The sequence below is a fragment of the Agelaius phoeniceus genome, chromosome 2, assembly GCF_051311805.1.
Source record: "Agelaius phoeniceus isolate bAgePho1 chromosome 2, bAgePho1.hap1, whole genome shotgun sequence".
Lineage (NCBI taxonomy): Eukaryota > Metazoa > Chordata > Aves > Passeriformes > Icteridae > Agelaius > Agelaius phoeniceus.
The window spans coordinates 92483997-92502868 of NC_135266.1; the positions used below are offsets into that span (position 1 = coordinate 92483997).

Here is an 18872-nt window from a genome sequence, read left to right on the forward strand (position 1 = left end):
AATTCCTGGTGCACTTTTCTATCTCTCAGTGAAGCCAGTACAGGGAACCAGAGAAAATGGTCAACAGAAGATGTGATTTGTAGGCAAAAATGATGAAAGACTTGTCACCTCTTTAATTTGTATACGTATCGTGGTGTGGAAAAAGTGTGGGTGTGTTGTTTCTGTGGTCATGCATCCCTCTGTAATCTTTCACCAATTATTTCCAGACTTCAACTACTTTTTCAGGTCTGAACGGCTGTACTGAGCTCCTGGGATTCATTTGTGGTAGGTGGCCCTGTTGCTACAGTGCTCCATTCTCCTACTACCTTCTATTCTGGGCAGATGGTGAAAGCAGTGCAAAATTGGATGTGAGAGCTCTGTGCTGCTCCTGGTGCCTGCTTCACTTCATGTGAGCTTCAGAGAGATTTATGTGCTGTGAAATCAATAGGGTCTCCTTCTGAAAGCATCTTGTAGGTGAGACTAGTGAGTTTCCCTTTGGAGCTCTGGCTAAGAATGACTCCTTCATGTGCCAAACATGGACCACACAGTTTCCTCTTGGTGAGGAAAAATAACAGCTCTCACCTTTAATATGAAGATTACAGAACAGTTTATATATAAACCACTAATGAATTATACTAATAGTCCCACTATAAAAAGAATTATATTATCCACTCCTTCTTTCATACAGATTCAAGCCTCAAGATTAAATTACTTTCCTGTCTCACTTTGAGAGCTGGGTACAGGACCCATGAGACAAAAGTGTCAATCCAGTCTTTTAACTGGAAGATTTTGCTGTAACCAGTTAACCTTGTATTTGTCAATCTGCCATGTACTTCTTTTCCTTGACATCTTGTCCCTAATGCAGGGAGTAAAAAACCCATCCAGTTTTATGGTGAAAGGATCATCTGGGAGAAGAGAGCAGCAATAGGTTTAGGACTCCTTTCTGGTTCTGTGTGTCCTGAAGGCAGAGCTAGGCACAAGCAGTAGGCAGGTCATAGGAGATGTCTGTTTTGCTGGGGAGGGTGAGGCCCCAGGGCAGACATGACATTGTCCTGCTGTGGGAAGAGCACAGAGAGGTCAGGCTGGGCATTGGCAGGTGCAGGTTCCTATCCTAACACAGAAGCAAGCAAAGTGCTGGACTCTAAACTGCTTTTCAAAGGGTAGGGAATGGGGTGCTATGCTCTGGCTGGGATGAACTGGCAGGAAGGATGTGCATGGGCTTGTGTCCTTCACCTTTCCCTTGAACTGAGCAGCACCACTGCTGCTCTGAGTGTTCCCAGCGTAGTGACAGAAGCACAGTTGTGAGCCTGTGCAACTCTACAGATTTCTATCTGTACCAAAGCCAAGTCCAGTGCTTCCAGGAGTGCAGGTTAGCACCTCTTTCAGGTAATGTCCCTTGCTGTCCCATTCATAAGGGATAAAAACACATCCATCCCAACTCTGGAGTGCAAAACATGCTAGTAAGGAATAGTCCTTATACTCAAGGGAGTACCTGGTATTGATATAGGATTGCCTTTTTTCTTCCCCTGTCTGAGACTACTGGATATAGGTAGATAGATAGTAGAACTTCAGCCTCCTTACTGTCCATCAAAACAGAATTTGAACCTACTTTGAAGTATCCACTAGCTTGCTTCAGCCTTTAGCCAGCATTTCAGAAACAATGTGGATGGACAATTGAATGTGTCAGTATAAACCCAACTGTTTTGTCCTGCCTGCAAGAACTTTGGATCTGCAAAACTCCTGTCAAGAATGTTGCATTATGGAGAAGACAATTATCTCTCTCAGGATGAGAAGGACTTGGCTGCTTTTACTCTGGGAAAGGTAACTATGGCTGAAGGTATATACTCTACCATGTCTGACCTAGAAAATGCCAAAATGGTTGTCTATAGCCTTAGAGCTTTATAAACCTTGCTGTATAAGACACAGAAATATATTATTGGTCTTCTGTTGTCTCATCCTGAAAAATGTTTGCCTGTCACGTTTTAGATGGGGGCCCATTGTTGACAGGGGAAGATGGAGAGGGCAAACAAGGACAAAAGAATAAATTCTAGTTAGTACAAGCTCTTGCCATGGTTTGTGACTTAAGTATCTTCAAGGTGATGTGAGTTGCAGCCCTATTCCTTCCATGGCACAACACTTTTATCCTGGGGAAAGAATTTTGAAAAACTCCCAGACAACTACCTTTGTAGCTTTTCTCTTTCACAAGTACAAAATGAGTTACATGGGGACACAGAGGTGATGCAAAAGACTTCTTTAAGTGTTTCCCTAAACATGAGGAAAAATGCAAAACAAACCACAGGCTGCATCCATAGGCTCAGTGCATCCCTGTATGACATTCCTGAGGCTTACCTGCTATTGAGAGGCAGTGGTGCTACACAGAATTTGCCAACAATGAATGGCTCATCCTTGCTCCAAAAATGATTCCTGGGGATATACTTGAGGGTCACAGTGTTTATCTGGCAGAGGGGAACTCGGTGGGCTAGCAGCCGTTTGCCTGTCTCCTGGTCCTTGGGTCTGCAAGGCAGGATGAGAGATGTGAGGGATGTGTTCGGCCAGCCTGCAGATACAGTCCACGTGCACATCCATGGAAACACTGGAGGAATCTGTGGTGTTGTTGTGAAGCCCTCACATAACAAAATGGAGTGAGAAGACTCGTCTGTCAAAATAAGGCATTGCATGAGCGTTTTACAGGCTGTCTCTCCATGTTTTATCTCTGTATTCAGGAATATTGCTGTATAAATAGCTTTCCTTCCATCACCAGCTCTTCTTACTGTTGCATATTGATTGAAACACTGCTCAGCTTGCCACAGAGAGGTAAGTAGCAGATAAGTCAACATCTGTGGAATGGTGAATGGCATGGATAGGGATCAGTGGGGATCAGTACACAAACTGATCCTCAGTACACACAGTCCTCAAAGAAAGCTAAGAGGTGTCAGGCTCAATAAGAATGCCCACTGGACAGAGTACCACTCCTTTCCAGCTGTTATAATCCTTGCTTTGGGATGTTGTGAATGCCAGGAAGTTCATATGGCTGTGCAAGTCAAGGGAGGGGGACTGGACAGGTTTGTGGAATACAAAAGCTAGTAAGGATAATGATCTCTGGCTCTGAAAGTCCCTGAGATGTAACTAGACACAGGGAAACTCTTTGGGGAAGTATTGCTACATGCTTTCAAAGAGATATTTTTTATACTCTTCTGTAGCTACTTGCTTTTGGTCATGTTGAAGGTGGGATGCTTGGATAGAGGGACCTTTGTCCATTCCTATGCTCTTACCCAGGCAATGTGAACTGAGAAATGACAGAGGTTTGTTAATGAGCCAATGACCAGAGCCCAGTGAGTTGTGTGCCACAGATCTGTGCTGCCCAGGTATTCTAAGTCCCTTCTATGGAGTCCATCCAGGGGGCCTTGCACTTGATCTATTTGGCACCTCCTAGAGCATGGAGATCATTGATTTCCTTGTGCTCATGAAGAATGACGTGTGCAGCTGGCTTGGCACAGTCCCAGAACCACCTGGGTGACTGTCTGATCAGAAACATGATGGCAGGGAAAGGGGAGAGGTGACAAAAGGGTCAGGAAGAGCCTACAATTCTGCTAACAAAGGCTAAACTCTCAGGCATGGGCTGACAGCTGCACTCACAGCAGCCAACCCACAGCAGCACACCCAGTCCCTCCCTTAGACTGCAGAAGTAGTTGCTGGGTTCTGTGTGTCTGTGTCTGGCTTGAAGCTGCTAAAAATAAGAAACATGGCAAAATTGTGGTTATAAAAGTGAATAATGGATAACAAATGGGGGCCATCTCTCTATGGCATGTTGTCCATGGACAGAGGAATGCAGTACAGTTAACCATGCTGGAAGAGCCACTCCTAGGACTGACACTTGGTCCAATCCTGCACAACGTTTGGATGGATTTATGAGACTTGGCTGGCTTCAGAGATATGTTTTCTTGGATATGGGGGATGATGTCATGTGATGTGTAAGCACACAGCAGTGGAGCTGGGATGTGTCCTGTGTAACAAACTCCTCACTCATCAGGCCCATCCATGTCAGCTATTGAAGCTTGGGGACATGTCTCTTGGGCCATTCTGAGTAACATGTGGGGAGAAGTAAGATTGGAATGGATATTTGGTAGAGGAGATGAGAAGGGCAGTTTGAGGCAAGACACAACCATTTGAGTCCTTTAGCTGAACAGTCCCAAGTAAGTCCCTCTGCACTTCTGGGAAACTGCAGCATGATATACATGACAGATCATCTGAGATAAGTCACTGATCGATCAGTGTCTCAACTGTGATGTGAGGATCTATGTTTAGATGCCCATTTGATACTCTGAGCTTGACTGCACTGGAAGGCTGAGCTTTGCCTACAGCAGGGAAATTTGCCCTTTGCTACTAGTGGTAAATAAAATGGGTATCTTCAATTTTATACTCTCAAATCTGTAGGTTTATAGCTGTAAGCAAATTTTTCAGTTTAGCCTTGTGCTTCTAAGAAAGGCATTTAAGAGAAACACAGCTGCTGCTCCCCCCCGCAGGGCATCTCTGGCTCGGTTACCCTGCTCTAACTCCACTGTCTCATTAAACCGGAGGGTACAGCAAAGCCTCGGGATTGCCTGCCTGGCTCACTTCCTTTCCCTCCAGCGCTCACATGCCTCCTGCTGGACTCCCACCAAACCTAGTGTCCGACAGCTGCCAGTGGGAGCGCCGCACGGGTCCTGCTCTGACCTGGGCACTACTATTTCTTCCCTCCTGCATCTGTGGAAAAGGCAGATTTGGCTTCCAAACCAGGAGGAGTTGAGCAGACTGAGCTCCACCAGGCTGGAGTACAAACCCAGATTCTAGTGCCTGGCTGGAAATCTGTGACCAAGCATCTGCGTCACTCTGGAAAGTACCCTGGAGTGTGGCTTCCCCTTCCCCATTTCTCCCCCTGCCTCCTGGTGCCCACGACTGAATCAGCAACACAGTTAGCTCCAGGTCACAATATTTTGGCTTAGCAGTAAGGACTGTGTGGGAGCCAGCACTGGAACCCCTGTGATGCCAGGAGAGCTGGCTGGGACTCTTTATCAGGCTGCTGTCCTGCTTCCTGAGGCAGCCAGCAGCATGTCCTAGCTGCATTGTGGTTCCCAGTCCAGAGCAATGGGCAAGGAGTAGAAAGAAGTGAGGAAGACTCTGGGGAACTTGTTGTGGTGGGGAGATCCCCTGGTGGCAAGAGCTGTGGAAGCTGTGGAGTCTGATCTTTTAATTCAGACACAATCTGGTGGAGGGTGGTGTTTTCGAGGCATCTTTCTGTCTACACAGTGGATCTTGGTCCCCTGCCCCTTGCTTTTGCCTGCAATGGGTGTGAGAGCATTCCTCCCTTACTGCAGAGGCAACAAGTCCTGACACATTTCTGACTATGCTGAGGTGCACTTGTCTCCTCTTTGCAACTGCTACCCTCTTGGGCATCAAGAGAAATGTCTAAGCCACCCAGTCCATCCCTCTGGAGCCTCTGGTGGATTTGGGTTCTGCTGTAAGCCACCCCTGTCTGCCATGGCAGGGCTAATAACTATCTGACAGTGATTCAGTTTGAAGTGGAGCCAGGTCAGGGTATGGTGTGGAAAAGGAACCAGCGTAGCCACACAAAAGGATGCAAATCTGGGGCTCCCAGGCTGTTCCTACTGCTTTGTGCACTTGGGAAAGACATGGACCCAGTCAGGGTTACTGAGTAATGGTAGCACATGCCTGATTCTTCAAGGAATTTAAGGAAAATGGGGTGGGACTCAAGAAACAAGGTTGTGGTTCATCACTTAGGGAAATACACTTTGTTGTGCTTTTCCTGGGCTAGGATAAAACATCCTTACTCATGGAGCTGGGAAAAAACAGGCCAGAAGGAAGCACTGTCACTCACATGATGATTTTTGCTGTGTCCTTGGTGCTGTTGCTGCTGAAACTGATCTCAATGATGGTGATTCTGTTTCTTTTCTTCTGCAGCTGGAACTCAACCAGGCTGTGGTGGACTGAGCAAGAAAAGAATGTGGGTGTGAGGACATGTACTATCTGTAGGACCCGCCCATGACAGAAGAGGGGCTCTAGCACTCATTCCCTGGCCCCACCAGCAGAAAAGATTGAACAGACATAAGAAAGAATCAAGTCTCTGTGCTGTGTGAGGCACAGGGGACATGTCTGTATAGCCCAGTGTGAACAGACAAGCATTTTCAATGCCTTGTACTTCAGCCCTGAAACACACATGGCTGTGTTTGCTCAGGGCTGTGCCCACACTGACAAATCTGTTGGAAAGGGCTTTATGGAGGAGATGTGCAGGGTTATTGCTCTTCAGTGGTGTGTCTCAGATCCCATGGCCCACAGCAGCTGACTCTGATGGGGCAGTGTGCTGTAACCACCTGGGCTCCTCAGAGGATCTGCCTCATTGGCCAAAACCCTCTGGCTCCTTTTTCTCTCATGCTACTTACCACAGAATGGGGCTGAAGGACTGGTCATTAAAAAAACTTTCACTTCCTGGGGCAGCCTGCTCATATTGACACCTGCCTGCTCCAGCAGGCCTGCAGGAGGAAATAAAGTCAGTGCAGGGAAAGCCATGAATGACAGAACAGAAATATAAGTAAGAAATATAACAGAAATATAATATATATCAGTCACCTCCTTTTCACCCTGCCTGACTCCCCTGTCTTGGAGAACAGGTCCCTTTCTTAGACCAGTGCAAATCAGAGAAAGTACAAGTTTGTGATGTCTGACACGTTAACATTCCCTCAGAAAACCTCCTCTGGCTACCCCAGGTAATCATCCCCAGAGAACCTCTTGGTGGCTTTCTTTTCATTCCTCTGCCAACAAACTGTGCTGTCAGCTGCATCTGTGCAAAATGAGCAAGACTAAGCACTACCAAGTCAGGAAACTTGGTGCAGATGTAAATGACAGTGCAAACACAAGGGAAATTGAATTCCTTGGTCAAATGAGGAAACCACCATAACTTGTGGCTTGCATCATTGAATAGCTGGCAAAATGGTTTGGTGACAGAACCATTTTGGTGATCTGAGAGAACTTAAACCAAAAAAGGCCTCTCTTTATGTTCCTCTGGTACCATACTGAAAATAGCAGCAGAGGATACTTTCATGCCACAGCCCAGTTTAAGAAGCCTAAAAGAGGTACCTACTACCTTCTACCAGTCCAAAGAGTTCATCTTTGGGGTGACCATGGCAGAAATTTATGAAGAGGAGGTGACTCAGCAACACTGAGTGGTGTAGAAGACTGGGACTTCAGGCTTGAACTAAAATTTCCAGCTGCTTCGCTAAACAAGACATTTTTTTTGAGCTGATTGCCTACTGATTCTGGATGGCAATTCTGGAAACTCTCTTTCAACACATATCTAGGAAATGTTTAAAGATCAGAAATGTTCAAGATTTTGCTGTTCTACCCTGGCTAATATAAGAGTTTTCATATTGTATCTACAGAAGCCTGAAAACAAAACAGCTTGTCACTCTTCCCAAACAGATCCAAAGCAAATCCTGCTCAGAGAAATCTGGACTACATCCTGTGCTCTGCACTGACACCATCAGGAAAGTATTGCCATCTGCTCTGGGCAGGTCTCATGCTGATACTGTACCTATTCTGGGACAGGAGGACAGGAAGGGTTTTGCACAGTCCAGGCAATGACCATTTAGAAAATCTTGATGACTTGTACAGGGGAAGCCCACGATAGGACAGGGGTGGCTCAGGGCACTGATGTAGAGATGCACGGCCCGCATGTGATCACAGATCAGGAAGTCATAGCCGGCAAGGAAAACACCAACCAGAGAAAAGCAGCCATGAGTCTTCCTGTCAGCTTCAGGCTTTTTGCTCATTCCCAAGGAGCTGGGAGTGAAGGAGCACTGTTACTGCAGTGATGACCTTCCCATTAATAACATTTTGCAGGGCATTTCTGTGGCTACAAGCCCAGATCCCACTGCAAGAAAAGTTCTGCAGGAAGTTAGAAGTGTTTTTGTCTCTCAGACTGAGTTCCTTGAAGAGAAGGACTACAGGGATGTCATGTTTCTGTCAGTGTCCATCAATCAGGCCATCAATCAAGCTCTCTGCAAGGGGGTGCAGCAGCTTTGACTCCCACCTGTGTGGAAACCCCAGCTATGGGAAATGAGGTAACAGAGGTGTCTCGGGAAAGCTGACTCTCAATGCAGCTGACTCATACAGAACATATTTGAATGTTAATGAGTTCACACTGTTTACTGTGAAGAGTCCTCTTCTCTAGAAGAAAAGGACAGTAATTGTACAAACTGTCTCTCTAAGTAGACACAACTTCCAGCATGAAAACAAAAAGCAGCTTTTGTTAGTGCTACCTAAGAGCCTTGCTAGCAAAGTGTCATCTCTACTGAAGCTAGAGTTTTGTGTCACAGAGAAGCATCACCAAAATCACATCTCCTGACAGTGGTGCTGCCAAGACACTTGATCTGTATGTGATTTTAATGTCACCTGCTTCTTGTACTGCTGAGAAGAGGTGTGGGCTCTGAATATGTTTGTCTCGCATTGCTGACTGCCCTGGCTGTAGCAAGAGCTGCTTGCCAAGCAGCAATTTCAGAGTCTGCTAAATGGCCATGAAAGCTCTCTGCTTGGCCAGAGGGTGTTCTTACCTGCAGAGATGAATCGGGGGCATCCTGGCTGATCTTTGCCTCCATTGACAAAGTAATCGATGTGGCCTACAGGAATCCGGATCCCAAAAACTGAAAGGAGGTGAAATGCCACTTCATTCTCAGCCTTGGCTCTTCTGTAGGCTTTACCATACATGTTGATGATAGGTCCCAATAACTGCTTGAGCATTAGTAGTACTGGAGCCAGCCCTAATGCTGGAGACATCAAGGCCAGATTTCCTGCTCCTACATGTGCAGGTTTGATGCATGGGGCAGAAAATGCCCTGGGCCCTGCCATCAAAATGACTGGAAACTGTGTCTTAACCACCAGCTCAGCAACTCTAGTTCTTGATTCTATGTAAAGGAGAATTAACTGACCCCAGCCTTAATGTGTCATTGTGAAGGATAATTGAGAGTTGTGTTGGTAGAGGTTTTCATGGTCTTCAGGCAAAAGGTGTGACTCAAAGGCACCACAATATTCTTTAGCACATGTTCTGCCTATGCAGATCCTCAGTGCTTTAGAGAAGTTACTCTGTTGTTGCACCAGCTTTTGGTTTGACTCTGTTACTTTCCAACAGCACCCTGGGGGGCACCTTTCTTACATCAGGCAGGAAAAAAAAAGGGAGGCTAGACCTATAAATTCTCTTCAGGCAGAAAAATCATGCTGAGGTGGTTCTGCATAAACTCACTTTGCTGTAGCAAACTCTGCCTGTCTGTTGTTTGAAGTGCTCTGGGGTACAAATTCATCATCAAATCTTTCTTAACAAGAATCTCCCTCAAGAGTGAACTTGAACTCATAGTAGTTTGGCAAAAAGAGGGACAATGGCCTACAGACTCCTTAGCAACAATGATGTCAGGAGGAACAGGAGGCCAGGCTGAGGAAGAGGGAAGCCAGCTTACTGTCAGCATCAGTGTGAATGGCTTCCACGAAGAGGGCATCCCCAGGATCCAGGCGTTCCTCAGGGCTGGCTCTGGTGTACTTAGGGCCTGCAGGATCCAGGGCTGTAACAAAATCAAACACCTCAACAAGTACTCTTCAGCCCCTCTCTTTCTTATTTCGGGACCAGTTATTTTATCTAAAACTCTAAAAATAGTGCTAGGCAGATATAATAAATTATTCCCAGGTCGCAGTGATCAAGCTCCAGAATAGTTTCTGCTAGGAGCAACTTGCACTACAGCTTCCTTGCATTGTTCCCACTGTTCCACACCCTTTGGCAGTGTTTTAACTAAAGGTTTTATGCTGTAAAGCCATGGCTGAGCCTTAAATAGCTCTAACAGAGTGGGTGCATAGTATCTCTTGGAGTTTGGGTGAAACTTTTTAATGCCTTCCCAAATTGTGCTGTCATATGTATTAGCACTACATGTCTGAGAAATGTCACTGCAGATCAGCAGTGAATTCAGCATCCCAAGCATTAACCAATTCAGGAATTACAGAAGTTTCATACTACCTAACAATTTTAAACCAAAGAGGCTTCTGAGCCCTTTCCCCACAAATAAAACTGAGTCTTTAGCAATCATCTACATTTTTGCCTAAAACTTGCTCCTAGAGCAATTTCTGTGGACTCAAAGGAAAACAGAAAAGTATCCTTGGCAATACCAAGAAGCAGATTTTGTTGGGTTTTTTTTTGGTTTTTTTTTCCTGAGGTTTATCCTGTTCTCATTTTATAGAAAGTAACCTCACAAGACTTTTTGTCACTCCCCAGGCAACAGTAGTTTAGGAAGCAGGTCTGCTCCTTGTGCCATTAACCTTGGAGCTGGCTGGTTTCACAACTCTGGACTCAGTCTCATTAATTCTCCATGGAGAAGGCAGTATCAACAATATACAAATGGGCATGTCTGCATTTGTGAGGAGAGAGGGAAGGAGAAAAAGAAGGAAAAAGCCTTCTTTTCTGTTCTTTCTGTAAATAAAAGCTAAAAATAAGATTTTAATGCTCTTTAATCTTGATATGCACAAAAAGCTGAGAGGTTCCCCACCCACTTCTACAGACCAAGTTGTAATTAAAAGCTTTAAAAGGTACTGAAAATTGTTATTTAGTGTGGCATAAAATTCTTAGTGAGGAGGCAGAAACCTAATATGAACATACACTCCAGCAAATTGTGGCTCTGGGGTCAAATTCCTTTGTGAGGAATTTGTGAGGAGGCAGGAGATGAGATCAGGCATATCTTGGGTCTAAGCCAACCTGTCTTCAGGATCCTAAATCTGAACTGGAATCTGCAATGCCCAGTGTGCCTATAAAATCACAGGATAAACAGGAATGTGGAAAAGGGGTTGTATTCGAGCAGAGTTAAAAATGGAATAAATAAATCTACAGAGCTTGTATTACATGTGAACAACATATAGGGGAAGGGTGCTTAAATATGAAGTTTATTACTATGGTTTCATGGAAATGTGTCTGCTTCTGCTCATCTGAAGATCATAAAACTCTAGTGCAGGACAGAGACTACTCTAAAATTCTCCTAATGTAAATTTTGATTCACAGCTTTAACAAGGGCTCAACATCAAATTCACTTCCTGTTAAGAAATGCCTGTATTTCATGCAGCATGGGTGGCTGTGAAAACTGAACCAACATTTCTCTGGACTGCCCAGCCAAGAGTGGAGTGAGAACCTTCCTGAGGATGCCTCTGTGAGACAGACCAGCATGGGCTGAGGCAGCAGGAGTTTAGGCCACACTGCTGGAGACTTTGTCTGTTCCTTCATAGTGGCATTCCCCTCCTATCAAAATGAATCTCTGTTGGGGATTCCCTGAATTTAGTAAAACCCTTGACAATCTGATATGACATACAATGCAGCCCCACTTTGAGAAGGGGTGATGGTGGTGGTGGTAGTGTGTGGACTAGAGAGACCTTCCAAAGTTTCTTCTTACCTAAATGATTCTGTGACTGTATTCATGATTCACTCCTGAAGGCTGAACAGGTCCTGAGTGCACCAAAACCTCTAAGTGACAGGATCAGCTTATAACCATTTTGCTCTGCAATTCCCCCAGTGGAGTCTCTTCCTCACACCTCTGGCTGAGTTTAAGGTCAGCTCTGTTTGGCACACACTCTGTTTGGGTGGCATTAGCCCAGCCTACTGTGGAAACAGCCAGCTCGTGGGGGAGAACAGCAAGGAGCCTCATCTGGGTCCTCCCAATGTTGGCTCAGGCTCTTCTTGCATTTGTTCCTTGCCTGAGCTGTGTGGTTGGGATGCCATGCCTTGGCCTTTTCCTTGTTGGTCAGCCTTGGTCCTGACTTGACTTCCCAGCTTGGTCTTGGGCTTGCCTTATCACTACAAACTAGACTGGGCATGACCCTGGTTCCTGTCTCCGGACCTGCTCTGCTCTCCTGCCCAGACACAGTAGGAGTCATCCCTTGCCTGAGGCCACTGCCCATCTTACTGTCCCCTTGGCTCTCAGATCATGTTTTCTTGCAGAGCAGCTCACTCCTGCTGCTCCCCCCACAATTGAATGGTGGGCTTTGATTTTAAGAACCACAGGTGCATGCTATAATTTGGAAGCAAAGCTTCTAGGTGTTGTGGGCTTTCACTAGTAATGAGGGCTCGTACCAATGCTAAGCTGGCACCAATCTGAAGAGTGTAGCAGAGGTAGAAGCACCTTTTTGCAAATACTTGTGTTCTTTTGGCAGCATGGAGGGGACTGATGTTGGAAAGGCACTGTCAGAACCTAGGGAGAAGCCCACAAGCCTTATGAAATTAAAAGACCACTCTGAATGACTCCCCTTTCTTGCTCTTTCATTCTCTCTCCTGAAGGACAGGGGAGGCTCCCAGACTCAGAATGGATACCTGTTATCCGTCCCAGGCGGCCGCCGTGGAAGTGCCCCACCAGGCCCCCGACATGTGCTCCCAGGCTCACCCCAATGATGTGGATAGATGTCCCTGGGACTCCCAGAGCCTGCAGGGTGACAATAATACAAATTACTCTTTCTGCAGCAGAAAGGTGAAATACCCTGTCCCAGCCCACACAGCAGCTCTAATGTAGGATTTCTTTTGATGTGTACAGTGGGAAACCAAATACTCAGGGAAATGATGGGTTGCACTTTCTGTTTTTCAGGGCCTTTCTTTGGTTCCACAGATGCAAACCCAGCCCTAAACAGGTTGGTCAGAACTGCAAACATTTCATGGAGTTTACATGTAGCTGGTTAACACAAGGATTCATCACCCTGATTGCAGAAGTCTTGTTCAGCTGTGCTGGCACGAACAGAATGGGACACATCTGGGTATTCCACATACTGGGAAGTCTATCTGAAGCCCAGAGCAAATATATTATAGCCTCAAATCTCACTCCCTCTAGCTTCCTGGACAAAATTTCTCAGCAGAAGAAGACTGTCCAGTGAATATGGATCTGAGAAGACCCAAGGCAGACTATAGGTTTGTTCTGAACTGGAGAGGCAGCTGACAACTGGGATTTTTTTCCAGAAAATGTCAAAACTCCAAAGGAAGAAGAAAAATGGTGGCATGGTCAAACCTGGATTGAAAGAGGGTAAAAGGAAAAATCTGGAGTAAAAAGTCCACTTGTTCAGCTCCTGGATAGAGCAGGTTGGGAGCAGCTCCCTGGCCATTCTCCCTGCACTGGAAATGCACAGTGGCTTACCAGGAGCTTGCTGATGAACTGCGAGATGGTGAGGGCCAGCTGTGTGACATTGTCCACTGCAGAGGGATAGGCTCCTGTAGACCCATAAACCCAGTCCACTGCGATCACATTCACCTGGCTGGTCTGCAGTATGGCTTGGACAAGCCCTTCAATCCAGGAAGGTTTGGTACCCAAAGCCCTGAGGAGTCACCAGAAACAAGGATATTAGCTGTTCCCCAAGCAGGGCCTGTGCCCCTGTGTTGTTCTCTGTGCTGGAGCTTCACATGTCTCAGAGGAGGCTGCCAGACAGTGGCTGGAAGTTTTTTTTGTGCCAGACACCCACACCTGGAAATTTTATTTTTTTTTTGCGGTGGTGTAATAACACTTCCCAGAATGCTCTGATCTGGGAGGGAACCAGATGTTTTAATGAATGAGATAACATTTGCAGGGCACAGGCTGAGATCTCACTGTCTCTGTGGTGATTCATTTAGCCACCAGAGAGCCCACCCGGAGTAAGTGAGGTGACTGGGAACACCTGGATCCTTCTCTGCTGCCACTGGCAGGAAGTCCTTGCCCAGATCACCTGGTTTTCATTGCTACATTTTCTCATCTCTCGACAATCAAAAATAAGAATCTATACCAAAGAATTCCAGGAAAACCAAGGAGGCTCTGTTCTGCCCAGTTCCCCTAATGTTGTCTGGTGAAGAATGTGCTGTCTCTCTTGAAGGCAACAGCTGCTTTTCTGAGAAGAACCTGCAGTATCTGCTGTGGTTTCATCCTGGTTTTCTATGCACTTTCTATTCAGGCTTCTGCACTTCAAAACAAAAAATATTATATGGTCACACCTGACTGAAAAATGGCACAGAAGCTTGCAGAATGATGGCAGTTAAAAAGAAAAACCCAGCTCCAATCCCAACACTTTCAAGAACAGAAGGATAATCTGTCTGCTTGGGGTTCTAAATGGCTCACTAACCCAGGCTATTGGGCATGAAATCCAAGAAGACAATTTAAAGGGACAAGAATCTTAAAGAAAAGACCTCTTAACTAAAAATGTTGAACAGAGGAAAGAAAGAGAAAGATGTGGGAAGAGAAAGAAAAAGAGACACAGAGGAAAGGAAAGGAAAGGAAAGGAAAGGAAAGGAAAGGAAAGGAAAGGAAAGGAAAGGAAAGGAAAGGAAAGGAAAGGAAAGGAAAGGAAAGGAAAGGAAAGGAAAGGAAAGGAAAGGAAAGGAAAGGAAAGGAAAGGAAAGGAAAGGAAAGGAAGAAGGAAGGAAGGAAGGAAGGAAGGAAGGAAGGAAGGAAGGAAGAAAGAAAGAAAGAAAGAAAGAAAGAAAGAAAGAAAGAAAGAAAGAAAGAAAGAAAGAAAGAAAGAAAGAAAGAAAGAAAGAAAGAAAGAAAGAAAGAAAGAAAGAAAGAAAGAAAGAAAGAAAGAAAGAAAGAAAGAAAGAAAGAAAGAAAGAAAGAAAGAAAGAAAGAAAGAAAGAAAGAAAGAAAGAAAGAAAGAAAGAAAGAAAGAAAGAAAGAAAGAAAGAAAGAAAGAAAGAAAGAAAGAAGAAATTTATACCAATTTCTAACTTTTTTTAGGCTCCAAAGGGTGTGAGGCACACACAAGAAAAGGCAACTAGTCACAAACTAAAGGACTTCAAGTTGTGCTGTAATGTGGGGTGTCAGCAGCATTTTCCACCAACAGCCTCCTATAAAATTCCTGGGTCCAGTTTGGGGGTGAGAATCCCAGACTCTGCTCTTAGGACTTGTTTTTCATTCAGCCACTCTGCTGGGAAGACAAGGAGGTCACACAAGCAGGACAGTTGCATGCCAGCCCACCCAGTGTTTGGGAATGCTCGGGCAGTGTTTAGTTCACCAGTGAAAACCTAGTCACAGTGCTCTTCTTTCTCTCACCTGAAGCCATGGATAATAATTTTGGTGTCCAGGCTGCTGTTGAAGCTGCAGTTCTTGATGCCATCATCAGCTGAAATCAGCTCTCCACAGCTGGGGCTCGAGGAAGTGAACAGGAGAAACTGGACCTTGAGTTTGCTGCCCCGTAGGAGGTTGGCTCTCTGGAAGTCCACACAGTGATGCTCTGAGAGCCTGTCTGTATTCCCTGCACAGGAGGGAGGGAGTGGCACATTTAGTCTGGGTCTGTGCAATGGGAAAAAACCACCCCTCGTTCTAATTCATCAGCAAAATGAAGGAAGCAATTTCACGTCTATTGATAAAGATTAAAAGTATCTAGCATAAATTAAAATGAGACAAACTGGAAACTTTACCCAACTGATAAAGTTGTTTCTGTCCTTTGATGGAATTCCACCTCTGTCTGGGAAAATAACCATGGATATCATATCAGCTTTGACTTCTGAGAATTGTTTTACCATGAGGTGAGTGATATTTTGCTGGTTTTTAAAGCAAATTGGCCACCTACACCAGCTACTAAGTACATTTATGAGGTGGCTTTTTTAAAAAATGGTTGCTGACTGGTAATCACCACTGAATGGGGATATTTCTATTCAGATTCTGGTAGGCTTAGTAGAAGGTACAAGTCTAACTGACAATGGCATCAAAAATCCAGAAATAAATATGAGAATGCTGATGATAAAGCATGAGAATGCTGATGAAAAAATACGTCACTGATAATGTCACAATTGATTCATTTACTTCATGAAAATGCTTTATGAGAAGGAAAAGGTTGCTGCTGGAAGGCACTTTGACCTAGGCAGAAAAAAATAAATATCTGATCTGCAGCTATGAGCTACACCTGAGCAAATTTAGGCTAGAAAGCAAGCACAAAAGTTCAGCAGTGTGTGTCACTAGCAGTGCTACTTTAAGAGCTGGTGTAGTGGTATCCTGCTGCAATGACAATACATGCATCTTCCCTTTCTGGACTGGAGGAGGTGAAGCAGCCTTGAATCTGACATATGATAAAATAATGATTCATTTATGTATTTTTAAATCAAACAACCAGCTTCCCAATTTCCCTCAGAAGATACTTTACACCAGTTAGACAAAACACAGCCTACGGGTCAGCACAAAGGGGCGAGATTCAATATTCAGATTCCCCTAGAAGGATGTGACTATCCCTCATTGTTTTTTATTTCCGTCTTCCTGAGCACTGACAAGGAAGAAAGAGATATTTTTAGAGATAAGCTTGGAAAAAATGTAGGTCATGAGCCAGTCTAAGTAGCAAAAGTGGGCCCAATGCCCGCACGGTGAGTGTCAGAAATGGCGTAAGATGAGGGGGATCATCAGTAAAGGTAAGGCAGGAGGTGCACTGCAGTGAAACTGCAGGTGATGTGGCACTGTAGATGTGATCACTAAGGCAGTCTCATTGACTGTACAATTAAAGAAAGAAATGGAATTGTGGCATTTGTTTATTTTTCTCTCAGCTAATGCAGATCACACTTTTGAAGCAATGTGGCAAAGATGCCATTGCCAGAGGCTAAATGGTCCCTTTTCCTCACACTTCAGGACAAACCTGGATCATTCTTGTAAATCAGGTTAATGGAATTAAATCACTGAGAGTAATTGAATCAAAGCATAAGAGAAGAAAGGACCATTCTTGCACTACTTTTTGTCCCCGGCACCTAACAAGGTTATTGCCAGGACCTCTTGACATACAGCTTGTTTAGGGAGAATTGAATTCAGATCCTTCTCTGTAAAACCTTCAATCCCTTGCCAGGCACTCATGTTTTTCTTACCTGTTTGTGCTGAGCTGGGCAGCAAGAGGAGAGCAAGAACCATGAGCAGTTTTCTCTTCGTATCTTCAACCATCTTCCTGTTCATCCAGTACAAGTATAAGGATTGTTCAGGGGAAAAACAGCTCTGGTTAATGATTAGCTTGACTCTGTAATGATCAATCAGCCTGTGCACTTTTGGGAAAATGACCAAATTTGGATTTTGAGAAATTACCTCTGCTCTTACTTAACCATTAGTCAAAATTTGAAGCAGAGGCTTCACTGACTTTTTGGTTAAAGGAGATGTTGACCTTCCTTTCCTCCCTAACTCCCTTTCCTCAAGGGAAATTCTCACTTCAGAAATCAGCCAGTGAAACCAGTCCCAGCAAGCGATAGAGTTACAGTGCTTTATCCTTGCTACCGCGACCTTTCTGCCAAATTCTGACTAGGGATGCTGGTTTATCACAAGGCTTCACAGTGAGTCCATGCCAGGACTTCATATCAGCCTTGCATCATATTCTCCTACTGCATTGCTGTCTTTCCTGTATTTCTGCTTTTGGTCAGATACCTGTAACAGTCTAATAAAGGCAAAACAGTGGATTATACATGAAAAGTGAGGGAAAGGCAGGCTAAAATGTAACTGCTGGTCACATCACCATAACAAGCCCAGACCACATCTTTTAGGGTGGGGGCACCCTTCAGTAATGCACCAGCATCATAAGCATACAAATACTTCAAAAAGACCTTTGAATAAAAAACTTTTCCACTTTGATGTATACAGATGGAGGAGCATAAGTGCACACCCAGATGTGTAACATGGCATTGGTGATGTGGAGGTACCATATCCCTGGCTGAGATGGGCTTTCAGGTAAGGACACACCTATATTCTCTGTGTTGGTCTGTCGTGTTGGACAAAGCAGCTTTGCCCCTGGCTGTGCCAAATGGCAGCAATGGTAATGAGCAAAGTAAAGTTCCCTGTCCAGGTACTAATCTACAGTCGCTTAGTTGAACAACATAATTAAGAAATTTCTTCAGTCTGACCAGGAAGATGACGAAAGACATTTCAAAAAGCATCAGACACTACTTTTCGTTAGAGCTACTGGTGATAGCAATGATTTCCTTACCCCAGTTTGCTCCAGCTGAAGGCTTTGGGGCTCTTTTAGGCAGAAGTTCATTGTATCTCCAAATCTTCTGAGATAAATTTCTCCAGTTTTCACTGAAAGTTAGGCAGCCTCAGCTGCCTGGCCTGGAGGGCTATTGAATCCCACCCCAACTGCATCCTCCCAGAGATACATGCAGAGATACCTTCTGACCCTGAAGTGCTTGCCTCCAGGATCAAGCTGGCTTCTTATTGTCAAAGAAGCAGGTCCTCAGTGTCTCACAAATATGTGACTGAGTTTGTCAACCCAATCAATTTTCCAAGACTGAAAACTGCAATGCCAATAACCATCTCCTGGCTTCCAGCCCACGCTTCATCTTTCCATTCCCAGCATCAGATTCATCTTATTTTATCTTACAATTCTCAGATTGTAAGATAAAGCCTGTGCACTCCAATGGGCCCATTTCTTCTTTGCCAAGTCCTATGGAAATTTTGAAATTACTTGTAATATAAAGCAGGCACCAGTATTACAGCCTTAGAGTTAAACATAACTTTGGCCAAGATTTGCCGATCTGGTTTTATTTTGTGTATTTGCAGAGCTGTTAAACAACATCCTGGTGCTTAATAATTCTGCAAATGCACAAAACTGGAGTTTTTAAAAAAAGAAATGTCTTAATGAAATTGAAAATTCTGTTTCCTGAGCAGTATTTTTTTCTGAATTCTCAGATTTAATAATTCCTGGATTTGTTCTTATTATAGCATCACACCATGGCAATTTCTTATGCAAACAGCAAAAGCCACTCAAGTTACTCTGTGCTTAAAATGCTCTTACTAGTAAAGCTATTTTAGTATAAATGGTTTTCTGTTTATTGCTTGTGAACTTAATTACAGAGTAATTACAGTTATATTAATTCAGAAGGTTAATGCCACTTATTTTGCTTCCCAATGGGAGTGATTATA

At 44.6% G+C, this 18872-nt stretch overlaps 1 protein-coding gene across 1 annotated transcript; it reads right to left on the bottom strand.

Annotated features, from left to right (window-relative positions):
- Window positions 1-949: 949 nt before the first annotated feature.
- On the bottom strand, window positions 950-16922 carry PLA1A (phospholipase A1 member A). The gene is made up of 11 exons (XM_077174268.1): window positions 16838-16922; window positions 15045-15246; window positions 13167-13344; window positions 12359-12467; window positions 9480-9581; window positions 8588-8672; window positions 7565-7737; window positions 6417-6506; window positions 5855-5963; window positions 2329-2493; window positions 950-1034 (listed from the first exon to the last, which is right to left on the bottom strand). The coding sequence occupies exons 1-11, from the start codon at window positions 16920-16922 to the stop codon at window positions 950-952; spliced, it is 1383 nt and encodes a 460-aa protein (XP_077030383.1).
- Between the last annotated feature and the right edge of the window lie 1950 nt (window positions 16923-18872).

Coding starts and splice junctions, on each gene's coding strand:
- PLA1A (XM_077174268.1), bottom strand. CDS start 16,922: ATGAACAGGAAGATGGTTGAAGATACGAAGAGAAAACTGCTCATGGTT. Junction 12,468..13,166: donor AGTTCATCAGCAAGCTCCTG/GTAAGCCACTGT, acceptor GTCACCCTGCAG/GCTCTGGGAGTCCCAGGGAC. Junction 9,582..12,358: donor CCGCCTGGGACGGATAACAG/GTATCCATTCTG, acceptor ATTTTGTTACAG/CCCTGGATCCTGCAGGCCCT.